Source organism: Carcharodon carcharias, chromosome 8, assembly GCF_017639515.1.
Source record: "Carcharodon carcharias isolate sCarCar2 chromosome 8, sCarCar2.pri, whole genome shotgun sequence".
Lineage (NCBI taxonomy): Eukaryota > Metazoa > Chordata > Chondrichthyes > Lamniformes > Lamnidae > Carcharodon > Carcharodon carcharias.
The window spans coordinates 149,766,643-149,789,802 of NC_054474.1; the positions used below are offsets into that span (position 1 = coordinate 149,766,643).

Here is a 23,160-nt window from a genome sequence, read left to right on the forward strand (position 1 = left end):
CAACTAACAAGCCACACAGGAAGATCCCAGTTTCAGATAGCCAAGGGAAGCAGCTGAGGTGCTACAATTAATCTTGTCAAATCTGGGCTAGGGTTAAATGGCCATATTCCCCTTCTTTATGGGGACACTCCCCAAATGAGATACCGTGCCCTCAACAGAGACCCTAGTTCACAACGTTCATCCCAAATGAATATCCTGACTAGTAACGGGCTACACAGCTTCAAATCAGGAGCCACTTGATTCTAGGCTGCCTTGTGGTTGGCCAATAAAGTGGGCAGGGTGGGCCAGGTTCTGATTTGGTGGGAGGGATGTCAATCTCCTATTGTCAACCAATAGGAGAAGTGAATTCACTGAGCAACTAATTTATGCAGAGAAAAAAACAAAAAAACTGCGGATGCTGGAAATCCAAAACAAAAACAGAATTACCTGGAAAAACTCAGCAGGTCTGGCAGCATCGGCGGAGAAGAAAAGAGTTGACGTTTCGAGTCCTCATGACCCTTCGACAGAACTTGAGTTCGAGTCCAGGAAAGAGCTGAAATATAAGCTGGTTATATTTCAGCTCTTTCCTGGACTCGAACTCAAGTTCTGTCGAAGGGTCATGAGGACTCGAAACGTCAACTCTTTTCTTCTCCGCCGATGCTGCCAGACCTGCTGAGTTTTTCCAGGTAATTCTGTTTTTGTTTTTAATTTATGCAGAGATTGCTCCTCACACCCCCACTCCCCAACCCCCTCTATATGTCCCTGGATTCAGTTTAGATAATATGGTTCCCCTGACACTAGAGATAGAACAGAAAGTCACTCTGGACTTCTTTTGATTACCATCCACAGACTCCTGCTGGAAGTGCTTAGTGTGTGCGCGGGCACCGGACAAAGTTCAACAGTGAATCTCTCCGCATTCACTGTCGAGACTCTCATTCTCATGTAATGATCATTTCTCAAAGCTCACCTTCTCTCTTGTTTTTCCTGCCCAGCTCTGTGACTGGTGGTTGAGAACAGCCTACCTGGAATACAGGCTTCCCGTGGTCATTCATTCCAGTCCCGCTGTGCTGTTGCCAAAGCAGGATTACTATGACCGTCAAGGGCAGCTCAGGTAATAGCTCAGCAGCACAAGATTCATTGTAAAATTAGCCAGAAGCTACAGGTAGTCTTGGACTAAATAACACAGCAGAGAAAGAGGTCATTCTACCCATCATGCTTGTCTGGCTCTTTGAAAAAGCTATCCAATTAATCCTACACCCTTTTGCTCTTTCCACATAGCCCTGTAAATTTCTCCTTTTTCGAGTATTTATCCTAGTCCCTTTTGATAATTCCTATTGAATCTGCTTCCACCACCCTTTCAGGCAGCGTATTCTAGATCGCAACAACTCTCTTTGTAAAAATATTTGTTCTGATGCAGCCTCTGGTTCATTTACTGGTTATCTTAAGTTGGTGTCCTCTGGTTGTCAATCCTCCTGTCACCGGAAACAGTCGACGACAACATCAGATTTGGCTGTGATGCATTCTCTTCTCTTTTCAACGCCACCCTGCTTTAAGCACCTGGTTTTTCAATACCTGAATTCTAAAATCTATCTTGCTCCTTGTGTTTTGTGTTAACATATTTACTGGAGCCCATTAATAACTCAGTGACTTTATCTAAATTCAGTTATACAGATCAGAACAGTGCTCAGTTCAATCCCCGATCAATGTTGAAGTCACTGATTTCACCCAGAATGGCAGTAGGGACCCTGCAATTGCCTTCAGTTCCCCACATGAGGCTAGTAGGAAGAATAAGCCAGGGCTTCTGATTTTTATTCAGGGATTCCTCCCTGACCCTCAACCATTGAAGAACTATAACAGCTTGCATTTATATAGCAGTTTGAACACAGAATTGTTACAGCACAGAAGGAGGCCATTCAGCCCATTGTGTCTGTGCTGGCTCTCTGAAGGAGCAATTTACCTTGTGCCATTCCACCTGCCTTCTTCCCGTAACCCTACACCATTTTTCCTTTTCAGATAATCCAATTCTTTCTTGAATGCCTCAGTTGAACTTGCCTCTACCACACTCTCAGGCAGCGTGTTCCACATAGTAAAACATCCCAGTCAATCAAATCAAGCCCCATAATGAGATAGTAGGGCAGATGACTAAAGGTTTGCTCAAAGAGAGAGGTTTTAGGGAGCAGCATATGTTGTGCACTCTCTTCTTCACTATCTGTCTTTCCTCCCCTTATTACCTCACTCTTGCTCTGTCTTTACCTTACATCATCTCTCTATCCTCCCCTTACCATCTTCCTCTCTCTATCTTGCTCCTTCTCCTGTTAGCTTTTCCTCTTTCCTTCTGTCCTCCTGTACTTCTCGTTCTCAGTTTCCTTCCCTTGCTGTTGCTCAGTACTCAATTCCCCCCCTCCTGTTGTTCAGTTTCTACCCCACCCTTTGTACAGGGTGAACTTTGCCTCGGAAATATTGATGCTGCCAGGCAGCTGTTCAGTATTCATTGGCGTTCAACATTGGATTGTTTGGGGCTACTTCTTTCACTCCCGTCAAATTATCTGACCTTCACTGTGTCCATAGCTGTGTTTTCTCCTGTAGGGGTTAAATTTCCTTGCTATTCTAGGGTAAAGATGATCCCATACTCCCTTTCTCAAGGACAGATTGCCTTCACTCTGCCTCCAAACCATCACCTGTCCTTTCATCCTCATCTCAGTCACTCGAGTTTAAGGGCTTTATCAGAACAAAGATTGTGACAATCCATTTGGCTGCTGCTGCCTCTTCCCGGCCTCAGCTCTGACACAAATCACTCTCTTGGGTAGCACACCAGCCAGTGAGTCGGAATGTCATAAGTTCGTATCCAACTCCAAGAGACTTGAGAGCTTTTAATCCAGGTATACATTCCCAGTGCCAGTTCTGAGGGAGTGCTGCTTTGCCATCTTTCTGATGAGACATTAGAAAGATGGCAAAGCCCTTGTCTGCCTTTCAGGTGGATATAAAAGATCCCAAAGCCACTATTTTGAAGAAGAACAGGGGGGTTCTTCTCAGTATCAATCGTTATCGCACAACGAACATCAATAAAACAGCTAATCCAATCATAATCACATTTCTGTTTGTGGAGTTTGCTGTGTTCAAATTAGCTGCCATATTTCCTACATTACAACAATGACTACAAATCAAAATACTTCTTTGGCTGTGGAGAATTTTAGGGTTTGGGAATGTGGCCCTTACCAACACATACAACAGTTGTGTACAACTTCCAGGTGAATTTCTTGCAGGTGTTTAAACTTAACTTAGAAAACAAAGTCACTATCTTTTCATTCTCCATGCTTCTCCCTTCTTCTGAAGGGCCACATTAAACGTTAATGAATAACACATCTATAGACAGTGAAAAACAGCCATTGCTCCTGGTCCAGACTGGCTTGTTGGTGTTGAATTCAGATGTCTGTCTTTGCTCTCTTCTAGGTTTGCTGCCAAGTTGATCTCTGGTGTTCTGGATTTTAAAACTATGATTGACAAGTAAGTGCAGAATGACAATGTATCATTACACTGATTATCCCTCAGTTTAAACCTTGTGCTCGCCAGGGACCTGAGGAGTAACACAAACAGAAAGCATTGAAAAAGCTTAGCAGGTCAGGCAGCATCTGTGGAAAGAAACAATTAACATTTTGAGTCGAATATGACTCTTCTTCAGAACTGAAGAGTCATATTCAACATGCAACTTTAACTCTGTTTCCTTCTCCACAGATGCTGCCAGACCTGCTGAGTTTTTCCAGCATTTTCTGTTTTTATTTCAGATTTCCAGCATCCACAGTATTTTGCTTTTATATTAGCTGGTGAGTAATATACATTTGACAATTAATGTGGATGTTAACTGAGCAGCATGACCAACAGCAAGGACCTATGGCATTGTAGATGAGGCGATTGCACACACACAGAATCACAGAATATCACAGTGCAGAAGAGGCCCTTCGGCCCATCAAGTCTTCACTGACACGTGAGAAACATCTGACCTACCTACCTAATCCCATTTACCAGCACTTGGCCTATAGCCTTCAATGTTATGACGTGCCAAGCGCTCATCTAGGTACTGTTTACAGGATATGAGGCAACCCACCTCCACCACCCTGCCAGGCAGTGCATTCTAGACCGTCACCACCGTCTGGGTAAAAAAGATTTTCCTCACATCCCCTTAAACCTTCTGCCCCTCACCTTGAACTTATGTCCCCTCGTGACTGACCCTTCAACTAAGGGGAACAGCTGCTCCCTATTCACCTTGTCCATGCCCCTCATAATCTTGTACACCTCGATCAGGTCGCCCCTCATTCTTCTCTGCTCCAACGAAAACAACCCAAGTCTATCCAACCTCTCTCATAACTTAAATGTTTCATCCCAGGCAACATCCTGGTGAATCTCCACTGCACCCTCTCCAGTGCAGTCACATCCTTCCTATAATATGGCAACCAGAACTGCACACACTACTCCAGCTGTGGCCTCACCAAGGTTCTATACAACTCCAACATGACCTCCCTACTTCTGTAATCTATGCCTCGATTGATAAAGGCAAGTGTCCCGTCTGCCTTTTTCACCACCCCACTAACATGCCCTCCATCTTCAAAGATCTATGGACGCACACGCCAAGGTCCCTTTGTTCCTCAGAACTTCCTAGTGTTATGCTGTTCATTGAATACTTCCTCGTCAAATTACTCCTTCCAAAGTGTATCACCTCACACTTTTCAAGGGTTAAATTCCATCTGCCCATTTGACCATCCCGTCTATATCTTCCCGTAGCCCAAGACACTCAATCTCACTGTTAACCTACCGGCCTATCTTTGTGTCATCTGCAAACTTAATAATCCTACCTCCCACGTAGTCATCTATGTTGTTTTTTATAAATGACAAATAATAGGGGACCCAATACAGATCCCTGTGGTACGGCACTGGACACTGGCTTCCAGTCACTAAAGCATCCTTCTGTCATCACCCTCTGTCTCCTACAACTAAGCCAATTTTGAATCCAGCTTATCAAATTATCCTGTATCCCATGTGCATTTGCCTTCTTTATAAGTCTCCCATGTGGGACCTTGTCAAAGGCTTTGCTGAAATCCATTTAAACTACAGCAACTGCACTACCCTCATCTACACATCTGGTCACCTCCTCAAAAAATTCAATCAAATTTGTTAGGCATGACCTCACTCTGACGAAGCCATGCTGACCATCCCTGATCAAACCTTGCCTCTCCAAGTGGAGATAGATTCTCTCCTTCAGAATTTTCTCCAATAGTTTCCCTACCACTGACGTAAAACTCAGTGGCCTGTAGTTCCCTGGCTTATCTCTACAACCCTTCTTAAATAGCGGAACCACATTAGCTGTTCTCCAGTCCTCCCCTGTGGCCAGAGAGGAATTAAAAATTTGGGTCACATTGAGGGAACAAGGAGAAATCTGTTGGGCTGCTTGCCACAGGATCACTGCTGCCATCTGTATAAAATATATCTTCCAGATCCCCTTATAGCCACAACAACCTGCATTTATTTAACACCTTTAACATAGTAAAACACCCAAGGAACGATATCAAACATAATTTGTCACTGAGCCACATGAGGGGATATTAGGACCAGTGACCAAAAGCTTGGTCAAAAAGGTAGATGTTAAGGAGGACGGAAAGGTGGAGAGATTTAGGGAGGGAATTCCAGGATTTAGGGCCCAGGCAGCTGGAGGTACGGCCACTAACAATGGGGTGATGCTGAACAGGCGAGGAATTTGAGATCTTGGAGGGTTGTGGGCTTGGAGGAGGTTACAGAGGAGGAAGGGACAAAGCCACGGAGGGATTTGAAAACAAGGATGAGAATTTTAAATTTTTTGTGCTCATTGTAACCCCTCCGTGTTGTCGATAAGACTGAATAAGTGAAGATTTTCCCCTCTTGTTGCTACAGTGAGACCCTTCCTGTGGAGACTCTGAGTGGAAACCCACTCTGCATGAACCAGTATTACCAGATCCTCTCGTCCTGTCGTATCCCCGGCCCCAAAAGTGATTCTGTCGTCAACTACAGTCAGACTAAAAAACCAGCACACATAACAGTCGTGCACAACTTCCAGGTGAGGTTCTTGCTGGCATTTAAGAATAAAAGGTGATCTTATTGAAATATATAAGCTTCTGAGGTGGCTTGACAGGATAGAAGCTGAGAGGATGTTTCCCTTTGTGGGGGGAATCTAGAACTAAGGGACACAGTTTCAAAATAAGGGGTCTCCTATTTAAGACAAAGATGACGAGGAATTTCTTCTCTGAGGGTCGTTAGTCTTTAAGAATTCTCTTCCCTAGCGAGCTCAATGGAGTTATTGAATTTATTCAAGACTGAGTTAGGTTTTTTGATTGACAAGGGAGTCAAGGGTTATGGGAGATGGACAGGAAAATGGGGTTAAGGCCACAATCAGATCAATCATGATCTTACTGAACGCAGAAGCAGGCTTGAGGGGAAAAAATAGCCTACTCCTGTTCCTGTTTCTTTTGTTTTTATGTTCAATCTCTATTACTGAGTCTACAAAAGACCTAGACATGAGGTGGGAAAACCAGTGAGGGAGAGCTTTGGGAACAATGTGACCAAAGTCACCCGTTCCTCCCAAGCCACTCTACACTCGCCACATATCATTTCTAAAATTACTCATAGACTGTATCCTAATGTATTATTCCTTATCCCAACATACTAACAAAGATGTTACAGGATGGGGTTGAGCAGCTCAATTGAATAGTGATTGCTTTCCAGAACCTTACACATGAGACCATTCATCAAGTGTGAACTGAGATTCTGAGTCAGTGTCAGAAAATGGCAGCCTATTTGACTGTTGCGGGCGTCACAATAATGCCCTCACCCTCATGTTTGCATGTGCAGCCTTTCTGGCAGAGGTTTTTCCATGGTGACCAGGAGTGAGGACCCTGGCTGAGTGTTATCTCCTCCCAGTACCAGAGGGTTGATCCTTGGGTCGTTCTATTCTATTCCCTTCCATTCCAAGTTGAAATTAATGATTCCTTTCTGTATTTTGCAGTTCTTTGAGCTGTTTGTATATAACAGTGATGGCAGCCCCCTGACTGTGGACCAGATTTACATGCAGTTGGAGAAGATCTGGCACTCATCACTCCAGACAAACAAGGAGCCAATCGGGATCCTTACAACTGGCCATCGAAACAGCTGGGCCAATGCTTATAATAATCTTATCAAAGGTTGGTCTCCTGAAAACATCCAGCGCGCAAGGGGAGGAATAAATCAACCTTGCCATAAAATGTGGGAGTCTCAGTGTGAGGTAGTGCATTCCCTGGGAGTGAGAGCGAGGGGGACGCCAGAATAAAATGTCCAGGCATGAGGGACAGAGTTAGTGGGACCTAGCAGTAAAAATCACATAAGATTGCTCAGTAACTGTTTCAATTATCAAAGGTCTTTTGACATCCGAAACTGACAGTTCAGCTCAATCATTTATATTCATCCTCTAAATGCTGAAGGTAAATTGCAACCTGAGAACCATGACTATATATCTCTTCGTCTATTCCTAAATATGTGATTTTTGAGTTCAATCTGTTGACAGCAGCTCTCCATTACTTTATCCAAGTGGCCATTCATCACATGAGAGCATGGTTAGGTGTCAGCTGTGGCTCAGTGTGTAGCATTCCCATCTGAGTCAAGAGGTTGTGGGTTCCAGCCTCAATCTAGAGACTTGAGCATGTAATATAAGTTGACGCTGTCTGTGCAGTCCTGAGGGAGCGCTGCGCTGTCGGAGGGGCAGGACCGAGGGAGCACTGCGCTGTCGGAGGGGCAGGACCGAGGGAGCGTTGCTCAGCTGTCAGAAGTGTTGCCTTTCAGATGAAACATTAAACCGAGGTACCACATACCCCCTCAGTGGGAGATAAAAGATCTCCCCCTAATTGAAGAAGAGCAGGGAAGTTCCTCTGGTGACGTGGCCAATATTTATCCCTCAATCAACAATTAAAAAATTATGGTCTGGCCATATTATCATTGCTGTAGTAAATTGGCTCCCTCATTGCAGTATTGACGTGGGCTTTGCTGGCTAGGCCAGCATTTATTACCCATCCCTAGTTGCACTTGAGAAGGTGATAGTGAAGGTGACAGTAAAGGAACAGGGATTATATTTCCAACTCAGGGTGGTGAGTGACTTGGAGAGGAACTTCCAGGTAGTGGTGTCCCTGTGTATCTGCTACCCTTTTTGTTCCAGATGGTGGGTCATGGCCATAGGTTTGGAAGGTGCTGTCTAAGGAGCCTTTGGTGAATTCCTGCAGTGCATCTTGTAGATGGTACACACTGCTGCTACTTTGTGTCGGTAACGAAGGGAGTGAATGTTTGTGGATGTAGTGCTAATCTAGCGGGCTGCTTTGTCCTGGATGGTGTCAAGCTTCTTGAGTGTTGCTGCACTCATCCAGACAAGTGGGGAGTATTCCATCACACTCCTGACTTGTGCCTTGTAGATGATGGGCAGGCTTTGGGGAGTCAGGAGGTGAGTTACTTGTCACAGGATTCCTAGCCTCTGACTTGCTCTTGTAGCCACAGTATTTCTGCAGATAGTCCTGTTCAGTTTCTGGTCAATGGTTATCCCCAGGATGTTGATAGTGGAGGACTCAGCAATGGTAATGCCATTGAACTTCATGGGGCGATGGTTAGATTCTCTCTCTTGGAGATGGTCATTGCCTGGCACTTGTGTGACATGAATGTTACTTGCCACTTGTCAGCCCAAGCCTGGATATTGTCCAGGTCTTGCTGCATTTGGACATGATCTGTTTCAGTATCTGAGGAGCTGCGAATGGTGCTGAACATTGTGCAATCATCAGCGAACATCCCCACTTCTGACTTTATGATGGAAAGAAGGTCATTGATGAAGTAGCTGGAGATGTCTGGGCCGAGGACGCTACCCTGAAGAACTCCTGTGGGGATGCCCTGGAGCTGAGATGACTGACCACCAACAACCACAACCATCTTCCTTTGTGCTTGATATAACTCCAACCAGTGCAGCATTCTCCCCCTGATTCTTACTGACTCCAATTTTGCTAGGGCTCTTTGATGCCACACTTAGTCAAATGTGGCCATGGTGTCAATGGCAGTCACTCTCACCTCACCTCGGGAGTTCAGCTCTTTTGTCCATGTTTGAACCAAGGCTGTAGTGAGATCAGGAGCTGAGTGGCCCTAGCCGAACCCAAACTTGAGCATCAGTGAGCAGGTTATTGCTAAGCAAGTGCCACTTGATAGCACTGTTGATGACCCCTTCCATTACTTTACTGATGATGGAGAGTAGACTGATGGGGCGGTTAATGGCTGGGTTGAATTTATCCTGCTTTTTGCGTACAGGACATACCTGGGCAATTTTCCACATTGTTGGGTAGATGCCAGTGTTGTAGCTGTACTGGAGCAGCTTGGCTAGGGGCATGGCAAATTCTGGAGCACAAGTCTTCAGTACCATTGCTGGAATATTGTCTGGGCCCATAGCATTTGCACTATCCAGTGCATTCAGCTGTTTCTTGACATTATGTGGAGTGAATCAAATTGGCTGAAGACTGGCATCTGTGATGCTGGGGACCTCCTGAGGAGGCCGAAATGGATTGCCCACTTGGCACTTCTGGTTGAAGATTGTAGCAAATGCTTCAGCCCCATCTTTTGCATTGATGTGTTGGGTTCCTCCATCATTGACGATGGGGTATTTATGGAGCCTCCTCCTCCAGTGAGTTGTTTAATCATCCACCACAATTCATGACTGGATGTGGCAGGACTGCAGAGCTCAGATCTGATCCGTTGGTTGTGGGATTGCTTTGGCATGCAAATAGTCCTATGTTATAGCTTCTCCAGGTTGACACCTCATTTTTAGTATGCTTGATGCTGCACCTGGTATGCCCTCCTACACTCGTCATTGAACCAGGGTTGATCCCCTGGCTTGATGGTAATGGTAGAGTGGGGGATATGCCGGGCCATGAGGTGACAGATTGTGTTCGAGTACCACTCTGCTGCTGCTGATGGCCCACCGTGCCTCATGGTTGCCGAGTCTTGAGTTACTAGATCTGTTCAAAATCTATCCCATTTAGAATGTCACACAACATGGAGAGTATCTTCAATGTGAAGACGGGACTTCATCTCCACAAGGACCACTCGGCGGTCACTCCTACTGATACTGTCATGGATCAATGTATCTGCGGCAGGCAGTTTAGTGAGGATGAGGCCAGGCAGGTTTTTTCCTCTTGTAGGTTCCCTCACTACCTGCCGCAGACTCAGTCTAGCAGCTATGTCCTTTAGGGCTCAGTCAGTAGTGGTGCTACCGAGCCACTCTTGGTGATGGACATTGAGCCCCCCACCCAGAGTACATTCTGCGTCCTTGCCACCCTCACTGCTTCCACCAAGTGATGTTCAACATGGAGGAGCACTGATTCATCAGCTGAAGGGGGGGGGGGGCAGGTGGTACATGGTAATCAGTAGGAGGTTTCCTTGCCCGTGTTCGACCTGATGTCATGAGACTTCATGGAGTCCGGAGTTGATGTTGAGGGCTCCCAGGGCAACACCCTCTTAACTGTAAATCACTGTGCCACCACCTCTGCTGGGTCTGTCCTGCTGGTGGGACAGGACGTACCCAGGGATGATTCAAGAGTCATTTAAGAGCCAAACCACATTGCTGTGGGTCTGGAGTCACATGACAGCCAGGTGAGTTTCTTGCAGCCTGGTTGGAATCATACCTAGCGCAAAGGAAGATGGTTGTGGTTGTTGGAGGTCAGTCATCTCAGCTCCAGGATAACACTGCAGGAGTTCCTCAGGGTAATGTCCTCGGCCCAACTATCTTCAACTGCTTCATCAATGATCTTCCTTCCATCATAAGGTCAGAAGTGGGTATGTTCGCTGATGATTGCACCATTCACAGCTCCTCAGATACTGAAGCAGTCCGTGTCCAGATGCAGCAAGACCTGGAAAATATGCAGGCTTGGGCTGATAAGTGGCAAGTAGCATTCGGGGCTCAAGTGTCAAGCATCACGGAATCCCCCACTATCAATATCCTGGGGGTTACCATTGACCAGAAACTGAACTGGCATACAAGAGCAGGTCACAGGCTAGGAATCATGTGGCGAGTAACTCACCTGACTCCCAAAGCCTGTCCACCATCTACAAGGCACAACTCGGGATTGTGATGGAATATTCCCCACAGCTGGATGAGTGCAGCTCTCGGAACACTCAAGAAGCTTGACACCGTCCAGGACAAAGCAGCCCTCTTGAATGGCACCACATCCACAAACATTCACTCTCTTCACCTCCGACACACAGTAGCAGCAGTGTGTACCATCTGCAAATGCACTGCAGGAATTCACCAAGGCTTCTTCAACAGCACTTTCCAAACCCACGACCATCTAGAAGGACAAGGGCAGCAGATAGATGGGAAAACCGCCACCTGGAAGTTCCCCTCCAAGTCACTCACCATCCTGACTTGGAAATATATCGCCGTTCCTTCACTGTCGCTGGGTCAAAATCCTGGAGCTCCCTTCCTAACAGCACTGTGGGTGTACCTACACCACATGGATTGCAGCGGTTGAAGAAGGCAGCTCACTACCACCTTCTCAAGGGCAACTAGTGATGAGCAATAAATGCTGGCCCAGCCAGCGAAGCCCACATCCCATTCACAAATTTAAAAAAAACTGCTGGAATGGCCTATCAAGCCACTCAGTTGTGTTCACGAAGGTCGCTCACCACCACCATCTCGAGGTCAGGCAATAAATACTGGCCTTGCCAGTGATGCTCATGTCCCAAGAATGAATTTTTTAAAAGGCATCAATAACTCAAATAGACTGAAATATAATAGGTTGTTTATTCACTTGACTTCTGCACATAGTGAGTTCCTCAGTTTAAACTGGTGGGAGTCATTTTTCTCCTCTTTTATAAAGGAACAGCCCCTCCTTGCACTTTATTAATGGGTGGTTTGGGGACAGGATCACCTGCACATGTTCCCTGTATGTAGGATATATGAGGGGGATGTGAGTAATTGAGAGAAATGGATGGTATATGGGTCTCTGATCTCACGTTCAGAGCAGTGGGTCCAGCACACACTGCTTCAGCACAGCAGTTCATAATGCTCTTCTTGTCCCAAATAAACCATGTGGAAATTCTTACCAGTCGAGTGTCTGTAGGACATGTAAGTGGATTGAGGGTAGCTCTGGAAATATTTGTTTGATGTACTCTAAATTTGCACACACTGTACTTTTTCTAGAAAGAAGCACATTAGGCACAGATGCTTTGAGGTCATTTTCCACTAGAGCGTGAAGAGTGTTCTGCACAAAAACTGCTCTGCAGAACCATTTCAAATAGAGGTAGTTTAATAATCTCAGGCGCTTCTAATCCTCTACAGCTGCATCCTCTTCACGCTGTACTGCTACTCCAGTAGTGGTGTGAAGAGGGAAAAACCGTTGTATGTGAGATTGAGGGCAAGGTCTGAAATTTTTTTTCATGGGATGTGGGCATCGCTGTTTGCTGCATTTGTTGCCCATCCTTAATTGCCCTTGAGAGCTGAGTGGCTTGCTCAGCCATTTCCGAGGTCATTTAAGAATCAACCACATTGCTGTGGGGCTGTGGGTCTGGAGTCACGTGTAGGCCAGACCAGGTAAGGACAGCAGATTTCCTTCCCTAAAGGACATTAGTGAACCAGATGGGTTTTTACAACATTAGACTTTTAATTCCAGAATTTTATTGAATTCAAATTCCACCATCTGCCATGGCGGGATTCAAACCCGGGTCCCCAGAGCATTACCCTGGGTCTCTGGATTACTAGTCCAGCGACAATACCACTACACCATCACCTTCATTAGATGCAAAGCGAGCTAGGATGTCCAGAGATCATGTAAAGTGCTACATGAAGGCAAGTCTTTCTTCTTTTATTTAACCCTGGAATGTAGTCTTAATGTGCCACCTGATCTCCTCTTCATTCAACATCCACACAGCAGTGGGAATGGTTAGATGGGGATCTGGAGTAGGGCCTGGAGACACAGCGGCCATTTAGAGAACCTCAACTGAAATCAGCTAACGGAGCACAGACTGTGTTACGTGTTACGTGGAAACATAGAAAATAGGAGCAGGAGTAGGTCATTTGGCCCTTCAAGCCTGCTCCACTATTCAACATGGTCATGGCTGATCTTCTGTCTCAACACCTTACTCCCATGCTCTCCCCATACTCCTTTAGAGCCCAGAAATCTATCTACTTCCTTCTTAAATCATATTCAGTGACTTGGCCTGCACAGCCTCCTATGGAAGAGAATTCCATAGGTTCACCACCCTTTGAGTGAAGAAGTTTCTCCTCACCTCAGTCCTAAATGGTCTGCCCCATATCATAAGAACATAAGAAATAGGAGCCGGAGTAGGCCATTCTGTCCCTCAAGCCTACCCTGCCATTCAGTAAGGTCATGGCAGATCTGCCCCAGCTTCAACTCCCCTTTCGTGCCAGCTCCTCATAGCCCTCAACTCCCCGATATTTCAAAAATTTATCTACCTCCTCTTTTAATAATTAACAGCACAAATAGATATAAACAGTTATGATATAGTTGCAATTACGGAGACATGGCTGCAGGGGTATTCAATATTTAGGAAGGACAGACCAATAGGGAAAGGAGGTGGGGTAACTTGTTAGTAAAGGAGGAAATCAATGCAGTAGTGAGGAAGGATATTGGCTCAGAAAATCATGATGTGGAATCTGTTTAGGGGGGGATAAGAAACACCAAGGGGCAGAAAACATTGTTGGGGGTTGTCTATAGGCCCCCAAACAGTAATGGAGATGTAAGGGAAGGCATTAAGCAGGAAATTAGAGATGCATGCAATAAGGGTACAACTGTAATCATGGGTGACTTTAATCTACATATAGATTAGACAAACCAAACTAGCAATAATACTGTGGAGGAGGATTTCCTGGACTGTGTATGTGATGGTTATTTAGACCAATACGTTGAGGAACCAACTAGAGAGTAGGCTATCCTAGACTGGGTATTGTGCAATGAGAAAGGATTAATTAACAATCTTGTTGTTGGGAAAGAGCAACCATAAAATGATAAAATTGTTCATTGGGATGGAGAGTGAAGAAGTTGAATCTGAAACTAGGGTCCTGAATCTAAATAAAGGGAACTATGAGAGTATGGGGTGCGAGTTGGCAATGATGGATTGGGGAACCTTACTAAAAGGGTAGACAGTGGTTAGGCAATGGCTAATATTTAAGGAACGTATGCATGAATTACAACAATTATTCATTCCTGTCTGGCGCAAAAGTAAAACAAGGAAGATGGCTCAACCATGGCTTACGAAAGAAATTAGGGATAGCATTAGATCCAAAGAGGAGACATATAAAATTGCCAGAAAAAGCAGAAAGCCTGAGGATTGGAAGCAGTTTAGAATTCAGCAAAAAGATTGATCAAGAAGGGAAAAATGGAGTATGACAGTAAACTTTCAAGGAACATTAAAAACTCCTGTAAGTATAAGAAGAGAAAAAGATTAGCAAAGACAAATGTAGGTCCCTTACGGTCAGAAACAGGGGAAATTATAATGGGGAACAAAGAAGTGGCAGAAGAATTGAACATACATTTTGATTCTGTCTTCGCAAAACAGGACACAAATAATTTCCCAGAAATGTTAGGGAACCAAGGGTCTAGCGAGAGGGAGGAATTGAAGAAAATCAGTATAAATGGAAAAATGGTGCTAGAGAAATTAATGGGGTTAAAGACTGAAAAATCCAAAGGCCTCAATCCCAGGGCCCTGGAAATATTGGATGCATTGGTGGTCATCTTCCAAAATTCTTTAGACTCTGGAACAGTTCCTACAGCTTGGAAGGTTGCAAATGTAACTCCACTATTTAAAAAAGGGAGAGAAAAACAGAATTACAGACCAGTTAGCCTAACATCAGTAGTGGGGAAAATGCCAGAGTCTATTATAAAAGACCTAGTAACAGAACACTTGGAAAGCATGAACATGATTAGACAAAGTCAGCATAGGTTTATGAAAGGGAAATCATGCTTAACTAATCTACTGGAGTTTTTTGAGGATGTAACCAGCAGAATAGATAAGGGAGAACCAGTGGATGTGGTGTATTTGGATTTCAAGAAGGTTTTTGATAAGGTCCCACATAAGAGGCTAGTGGGAAAAATTATAGCACATGGGATCAGGGGTAATATACTGGCATGAATTGAGAATTGGTTGATAGACCGGAAACAGAAAGTGGGAATAAATGGGTCTTTTTCTGGGTGGCAGGCGGTGACTAGTGGTGTACCACAGGGATCAGTGCTTGGGCCCCAGCTATTCACAATTTATATAAATGACTTTGATGAGGGAACCAAATGCAATATTTCCAAGTTTGCTGATGACACAAAACTGGGTAGGGTTGTGAGGAGGATGCATGGAGGCTTCAGGGCGATTTAGACAAGTTTTGTGTGTGGACTAACACATGGCAAATGGAGTATAACTTGGATAAATGTGAAGTTATACTTTTCGGTGTGAAAAACAAAGAAGCAGACTGTTATTTAAATGGTGATATAATGGGAAATGTGGATGTGCAAGAGGATCTGGGTGTCCTTGTACACCAGTCAATGAAAGTAAACAGGCAGGTGCAGCAAACAATTAGGAAGGCAAATGGTATGTTGGCCTTCATTGCAAGAGGATTCGAGTTTAGAAATAGGGATGTCTTACTATAGTTATACAGGGCCTTGGTGAGACCACACCTGCGTGCAGTTTTGGTCTCCCTACCTTGCCATAGAGGGAGTGCAGTGAAGGTTCACTAGGCTGATACTGGGGATGGCAGGACTATCATATGAGGAGAGATTGGTTTGACTGGCCCTGTATTCACTAGAGTTTAGAAGAATGAGAGAGGACCTGATTGAAACGTATAAAATTCTAACAGGGCTAGACAGACTAGATGCAGTGAGGGTGTTTCCCCTGGTTGGGGAGTCTAGGACCAGGGTCCACAGTCTCAGGATACGGAGCAGGCCATTTAGGACTGAGATGAGGAAAGATTTCTTCACTCAGAGGGTGGTCAACCTGTGGAATTCTCTACCACAGAAGGCAGTGGAGGCCAGTTCACTGAGTATATTCAAGAAAGGAATTGATAAATTTTGGATATTAGTGGTATGGAGAGAAAGCAGGAATATGGCATTGAGATAGAGGATCAGCCATGATCATATTGAATGGCAGAGCAGGCTCGAAGGGCCGAATGGCCTACTCCTTCTAGTTTCTCTATTTCTAACTCTGAGGTACAGAATTCCAGATATTCACTACCCTCTGAGAGAAGAAATTCCTTCACATCTCAGTTTTAAATGAGTGTCCCCTTATTATGTAACTATGTCCCCTAGTTCAAGATTCCCCCATTAGTGGAAACATCTTCTCAACATCCACCCTGTCAAGCCCCCTCAGAATCTTGTACTTTTCAATAAGATCACCCTTCATTCTTCTAAACTCTAATGAATAAAGGCCTAACCTGTTCAGCCGTTCTTGATAGGTCAGCTCCTTTATCCCAGGAATCAGCCTAGTGAATCTCTTTTGAACTGCCTCCAATGCCAGTATATCCTTTCTTAAATACAGGGACCAAAACTGTATACAGTACTCCAGGTGTGGCCTCACCAACACCCTGTACTAGTTGTAACAAGACTTCCCTACTTTTAAACTTCACCCCCCTAGCAATACAGGCCAAAATTCCATTTGCTTTCTTAATTACTTGCTGTACCTGCATACTAACTTTTTGTGTTTCATGCACAGGAACACCCAGATCCCTCTGTGCTGTACTTTTTTGGAGTCTCTCTCCATTTAAATAATAATCTGCCTTTTGATTTTTCCTATCAAACTGACCTCACACTTTCCTACATTAAACTCCATCTGCCAAGTTTTTGCCCACTCACTCAACCTGTCTATATCCCCTTGCAGATTCCTTACGTCCTCATCACAACATGCCCATCCGCCAATTTTTGTATCATTAGCAAATTTGTATACATTACACTCTTTCCCCCTCCTCCATGTCATTAATACAGATAGTAAATAATTGAGGCCCTAAGACTGATCATTGTGGCACTCCATTAGTTATGTTGTTCCAACCTGAAAAAGATCCATTAATCCCGACTCTGTCTGTCTTCTGTGTGTTAACCAATCCTCAATCCGTGTTAATACATTACCCCCAATACCATGAGCTCTTATCTGTTGCAATAACCTTTTATGTGGCACCTTATCAAATGCCACCTGGAAATCAAATACATTACATCTACCAGTTTCTCTTTATCAACTCTGCTTGTTATAACCTCAAAGAACTTTAGCAAATTCGTTAAACATGATTTCCCTTTCACAAAACCATGTTGACTCTGATTGCGTTAAGCTTTTCTATTTCTTCCTTAATAATAGATTCTAGCATTTTCCCAATGACAGATGTTAGGCTGACTGGCCTATGGTTTCCTGCTTTTTGTCTCCCTCCCTTCTTGAACAGGGGCATCACGTTAGCAGTTTTCCAATCCACTAGGACCCTCCCGGAAATCAGTGAGTTCTGGAATATTTTGACCAATGCCTCCCCTATCTCCGCAGCCACTTACTTTAAAACCCTTGGATGCAGGCCATCAGGTCCTGGTGACTTGTCTGCCTTTAGTCCCATAAATGTGTCAAATACTTTGTCCCTCGTGATAGAGACTGTTACAAGATCTTTCTTCCCATTAGCTCCTTATCTGATATCTTTGGAATGTTTATAGTGTCCTCCACCGTGAAGACCGATGCAAAATATTGGTTTAAATTATCTGCCATTTCCCTGTTCCCCATTATCAATTCTCCAATCGCATCCTCCGAGGGTCCCACGCTCACTTCTGCTCTCTTTCTTTTTATCTACCCTTCTATGGCTCTTGCTGTTTGTTTTTATATTTTTTGCCAATTTACTTTCATAATCAATTTTCTCCCTTGTTATTAGCTTTTTAATCATCTGCTGCTAGTTCCTTAAAAAAAGAAAATTCCCAATCCTCTGGCCTACCACTAGTTTTCGTCACTTTGTATGCCTTAGTTTTTGATTGGATACTCTCTTTGACCAATTTTGTTAACCACGGGTAGTTCATCCTTCTCATCAAGTCCTTCCCTTTGACCAGGATACACTTTTGCTGAGCTTAAATATCTGCCACTACTCATCCACTGACCTTCCCCTTATTCAATTTTCCCAACCCGCTTTAGACAATTCTTTCTTCATACCTCTTTAATTGCCCTTATTTAAGTTGAGGACACTGGTTTGAGATCTGCGTTGTTAACCCTCAAACTGAATTTTAAATTCTACCATGTTGTGATCACTGCCCCCTAGAAGATCTTTAACTATGAGATCTCTTATTAATCCTACCTCATTACGCGTTACTCAATCTAAAATAGCATGTTCCCAAGTAGGTTCTGCAACGTATTGCTCCAAGAAACAATCCCTGATGCATTGTCCAAATTCACCTTCCATGTTATCTCTGCCAATCGGAGTTGTCCAGTCAATATGCAGATTACAATCACCCATGACAATTGTAGCTCCCTTCTTACACACCTCCATTATTTCCCGATTTATACTTTGTCCTACAGTGAGGCAACTCTTCAGGGGCCTACAGACGACTCCCACCAGTGACTTCTTCCCCTTGCTATTCCTTATTTCTACCCAAACTAATACCACATCACGATCTATGGCACCTATATCACTACTCCCCACCACACTGATACCTTCCTTTATTAACAAAACTACCCCACCTCCTTTTCCTTTTTGCCTATTTTTCTGGAACATCAAATACCCTTGAATATTGAGTTCCCAGTCTTGGTCACCCTGCAACCACGTCTCTGTAATAGCTATCAAGTCATATCCATTTATTTCTATTTATGCCGTCAGCTCATCTATCTTGTTACAAATGCTGTGTGAATTCACAAAAAGAGCCTTAAGCTTTGACTTTTTACCATTATTGCTCATTCTGGTTCTAATTTCTGCTGCTTACATTGTCTGCCCCTTCCTGTCACACTTTGACTATTGTGACCCCTTGCTCTAGCACCCACTCCCCCACAAAGGAAGTATCATTCCTCTACCCAGTCTGTCCATCCCTGTCAGAATTTTATATGTTTCAACGAGATCTCCTCTCATTCTTCTAAACTCCAGTTAATACAGGCGTGGTCAGCCCAATCTCTCTTCGTATGATAATCCTGCCTTCCCAGCAATCAGTCTGGTGAAACTTTGCTGCACTTCCTCTATGGCAAGTATATCCTTTCTTAGGTAAGGAGACCAAACCGCACAAAATACTCCAGGTGTGGTCTCACCAAGGCCCTGTACAGCTGCAGTAAGACATCCTTGTTCCTGTGCTGAAGTCTTCTTGCAATGAAGGCCATCATACCATTTGCCTTCTTAACTGCTTGCTGCCACTGCATGCTTGCTTTCAGTGACTGGTGTACAAGGACACCCAAGTCCCTTTGTACGTCAACATTTCCCAATCTGTCACCATTTCAATAATACTCTGCCATTCTGTTTTTCCTACCAAAGTGGATAACTTCACACATATCCACATCATACTGCATCTGCCATATATTTGCCCGCTCACTCAACCTGTCTAAATCGCCTTGAAGCCTCTTAACATCCTCCTCATCTCTCACATTCCCACCAAGTTTTGTGTCGTCAGCAAACTTGGAAATATTACATTTGGCTCCCCCATCCAAACCACACTGAACTGTGCGCATGTATAAAGTGATAATTTACTTGATATTTTATGGTAATGAAACACATTATAGATAATTATTTTTGATAGCAGGGTTAATTGTAGTACTGCTGTGTGGGATTTTTGAGACTGTTTATTGTTCCTTTTGTCTCTCCCCAACAGATAAGGTGAACAAGGAGTCTGTTAAATGCATCCAGAAAAGCATCTTCACCATCTGTCTGGATGCTCCAGTGCCAAAGGTGTCAGATGAACTCTATATGAGCCATGTAGCAGCACAGATGCTGCATGGTGGCGGCAGTCGGTGGAACAGTGGAAACAGGTGGTTTGACAAAACCCTGCAGGTGAGTGGATGGAGGGGGCAAGCAGACACATATCAGGCTAGTGGGCTTTGATCAATTGGGTCAAACTCATTCAAACAGAATTTACACACTTGTTTCTTTGGGAAGAATGTATGTGTGTGTCTACATCAGGTGCAAGTGTGCACAAGAGTCTGTTAGGATCAACCTGTATCTGTGTCTGGGTGCAGGTGAGCTCGCATCTGGCAGCAAGAAACTTTAATAACTGATCAATGTGTGAATTTCTTTTCAAATATTTGGCAGTTTTTCAATTATATTTTGTCTATTTAAAGGCCCTTTTATTGTTTTCTCAGCTCTTCCGACCCCTCTTCTGGAAGCACCAGCACTCAGGCAGTGAGGGGAAGAGAAATATGAGACATCCAGTATGCTCATACCTGTCTATTAGATATTCGGTAGCAGCCCAAAGAACCTCTTCCCCTCTTCTACTTCCTCCTGCTTCCACACCATCCACTCGTCAGCTCCTGCTTCTTCCTGGTATCTTTTTCCTCCATTCCCCTCACTCTGTTCTACTTTGAATATATCTCAGTATTAACTCGCTGCCACCCAACTCCAGCACACTCTGTTTTAATGTGTGATTCTCTGCCCTAATGCCTGACTAAGCAAACACTATTAATTTTTTTTTAAATGCTGTAGGAATCTGTACTTCTTTTCCTCAGATTGTCTGTGGATCTCTATCCACCAGTCATTTTTATCCTTGGTAGGCTGTTCAACCATGTGGAGTGATCCACCCAAGCTTGATTCTGACCTCAACTGACAGGCAGTTTCCAGTAGGGGTCACTGGACAATGATCAAAAGAAGAGAACTATGGCTACTTTTAAATCCAACACCCCCGCCACCAACTAACCAAACCTGAGATACTGAGGCTAATTGCAGAACCTGCACCACTGCCTCCACTGAGAACAATTAACAGACTTTATTCCTTTCTGGGGTTTTTCTCTAGTTCATTATCGGAGAGGATGGATCTTGTGGGTTGATTTATGAGCATTCTCCATCAGAAGGACCGCCCATTGTGGCTTTGCTGGACCATGTCTTTGAATATTGGTAAGAATCTATATTTTTGTATTCATTGTGTCACTGGCTAGGCTAGTGTTTATTGCCCATCCCTAATTGCTTTGAGAAGGTGTGTTTTATGATCCCAGCTGATGTTACTACTGAACAAGTCAGATCCCAGGGTGGAACCTGGCTTGATAGATCCTAACTTTTATTATACGTTTAGAAATGGGCAGGGTGGCTACTGAACAGAGTCAGAGTCTGCTGATGAACTTTTTAAAAAAAAGAAAAAACATTTATAGATTTTTTTTGTTTAATATTACAACACTCCTTCACCCACAACTATACCTTTACAGTTATATACAGATTCATAAGGATAACAATTTACAAAATCTATCTTATCCTCTAAGGTTCACAATAAGTATACAGTACACACTCTAAAACCAAGTGACAGATGCCACCCAAAACAGATGCTATGGATTTCTCCTCAATTACCCCCCAGAAGCTTGTCACACCGTGAGCTAACCAGTCTCCACTGAGCTCCGTCTTTCACATGAGGGCTTCCGACCTCTACTCTAAGAACTCACCTCAAAATCTTCTCCCAAGCTACGCTTTCACTTGGACGTCTTCAGCAAGGATCCACCCCCAGAATTTGAACTCTCCTTCCGATGTTCTCCTTCCTTGGATCTCTACATGGCTTCACCCTCCCCACACACTCTCAGGTATTTGGCTGTGCCAAGCAGGACATCAGTGCTTCACAGGCCCGTAGTAAGGAGTCACCCACCTTTGGCTGTCTCCTCAAGTCTCCTGGCTTCTCGCAAGTCCACTTTGCCTTGATTCTGCACCCTGCAGATTTCTCTCTTAATTTGGAGTCTTTTCCTCTGCTCCTTTCAATTCCACTGAACAGGACTGGTTCAGATTCCTGGTCTTTTCCCTTGACTTCACAATCTTCCTGGGACCATCTTCTGCCCAACTACCTGGTTTTTTGGGACTTTCTTCTTTTCTTTGGGACCTGCCCCCTGCAGCTCCCTTCCTGCCTGCTCTGGCAGTTTCTGTGGAATCATCCACCAACTGAAGTCAAACCGCTTTTCTGTCTTTGGGCCCCCTGGTGCTCAGGAACAGCAGTTTTCCCTACTTTGTTTTAACTTCCTTAAACCGCTGCATGGGACGTAAAACCTCATTTAAAATGGAGGTACACAAACAAACCTACAGACTTGCAGGCAACATTCTAAAGTAACCAAAACCCTTTCTCAACACACACATGAAACATATCACTTACTTAAAACTATCTCTACTTCCCAATGTGTTAATTCCAATATCGTATGTTGGGGAAAGAATGAGTCTGAAGCCAGCCTGTAGCTTAAGACAGGTTTATTTCCAAGCCCGTAGAGTAAAGACAGACTCGTCCCATTTCCCCCAACACCCAGTGTAATGAAGGCCTAATACTTCCCCAGTCGGGGACAGCTGCTCTTGATTACCAACTTAAAGCATGTACTCTATTACAACACAATTCCAACATTAACAGATTGCCTTTTTTTTTAAGTGCTTCTTCTTTCAGACAAAAAATCTAACTGAAGACAGAGGAATATGTCACTCATTTTTTAAAACTCACACCCTGAGTCAATCTTCTTCCAATTTCCCCCAAAAATCTTTCACTATAAGCGTTCCTTTTGGTGAGACAATCTGACAACTGATGGCTTGTATCAGTCCATTGGAGCTTCCAGATTTCCTTTTTTCTTCACCATTTGTTTTAGACATGCAATATCAATTTGTAACCTTTTCTCATTTACACTGTACGTTATCCCAAAGGGATCGATTGTCAATATAAAATTCTATTAGGATATTTTCTTTGTCATTTCCCCATGTAGCATTTGCCCAAATGTTTTAGATAAAAATAACGCAATGTCAACCACCACTACCAGTGCGAGAGTCTCTGCAGCCACACTGCTCTTTACTACTCACCTTATTTTCTTGGCTTCACAAGCCAGGGGACATCATTTCCCATTTTCACCCACAAGAAATATTATGAAACCCACTGCACTTGAAAACCCATCAACAAGGTTTTCATGAGAGCCATCACCTGAACATAATCAACTTGGTATTCTTAGGGTCGCCCAAAGATAGAAACTTCACTACACGTTTCTCCATCTTTAGTTTTTTTTTAATGTTTTGTACACCTG

The 23,160-nt window shown here is 44.0% G+C and overlaps 1 protein-coding gene across 3 annotated transcripts in view; it reads left to right on the top strand.

The window, feature by feature from the left end:
- Positions 1–23,160, top strand: part of crata (carnitine O-acetyltransferase a) — a 47,053-nt gene that overhangs the window by 8,370 nt on the left and 15,523 nt on the right. For all 3 annotated transcript variants that reach the window (XM_041193711.1, XM_041193710.1, XM_041193712.1), the window contains 6 exons: positions 972–1,090; positions 3,430–3,483; positions 5,899–6,061; positions 7,007–7,181; positions 19,797–19,975; positions 20,931–21,031. In XM_041193711.1, coding sequence (XP_041049645.1) covers positions 972–1,090; positions 3,430–3,483; positions 5,899–6,061; positions 7,007–7,181; positions 19,797–19,975; positions 20,931–21,031 — 791 coding nt within the window. The remainder of the gene's footprint in view (positions 1–971; positions 1,091–3,429; positions 3,484–5,898; positions 6,062–7,006; positions 7,182–19,796; positions 19,976–20,930; positions 21,032–23,160) is intronic.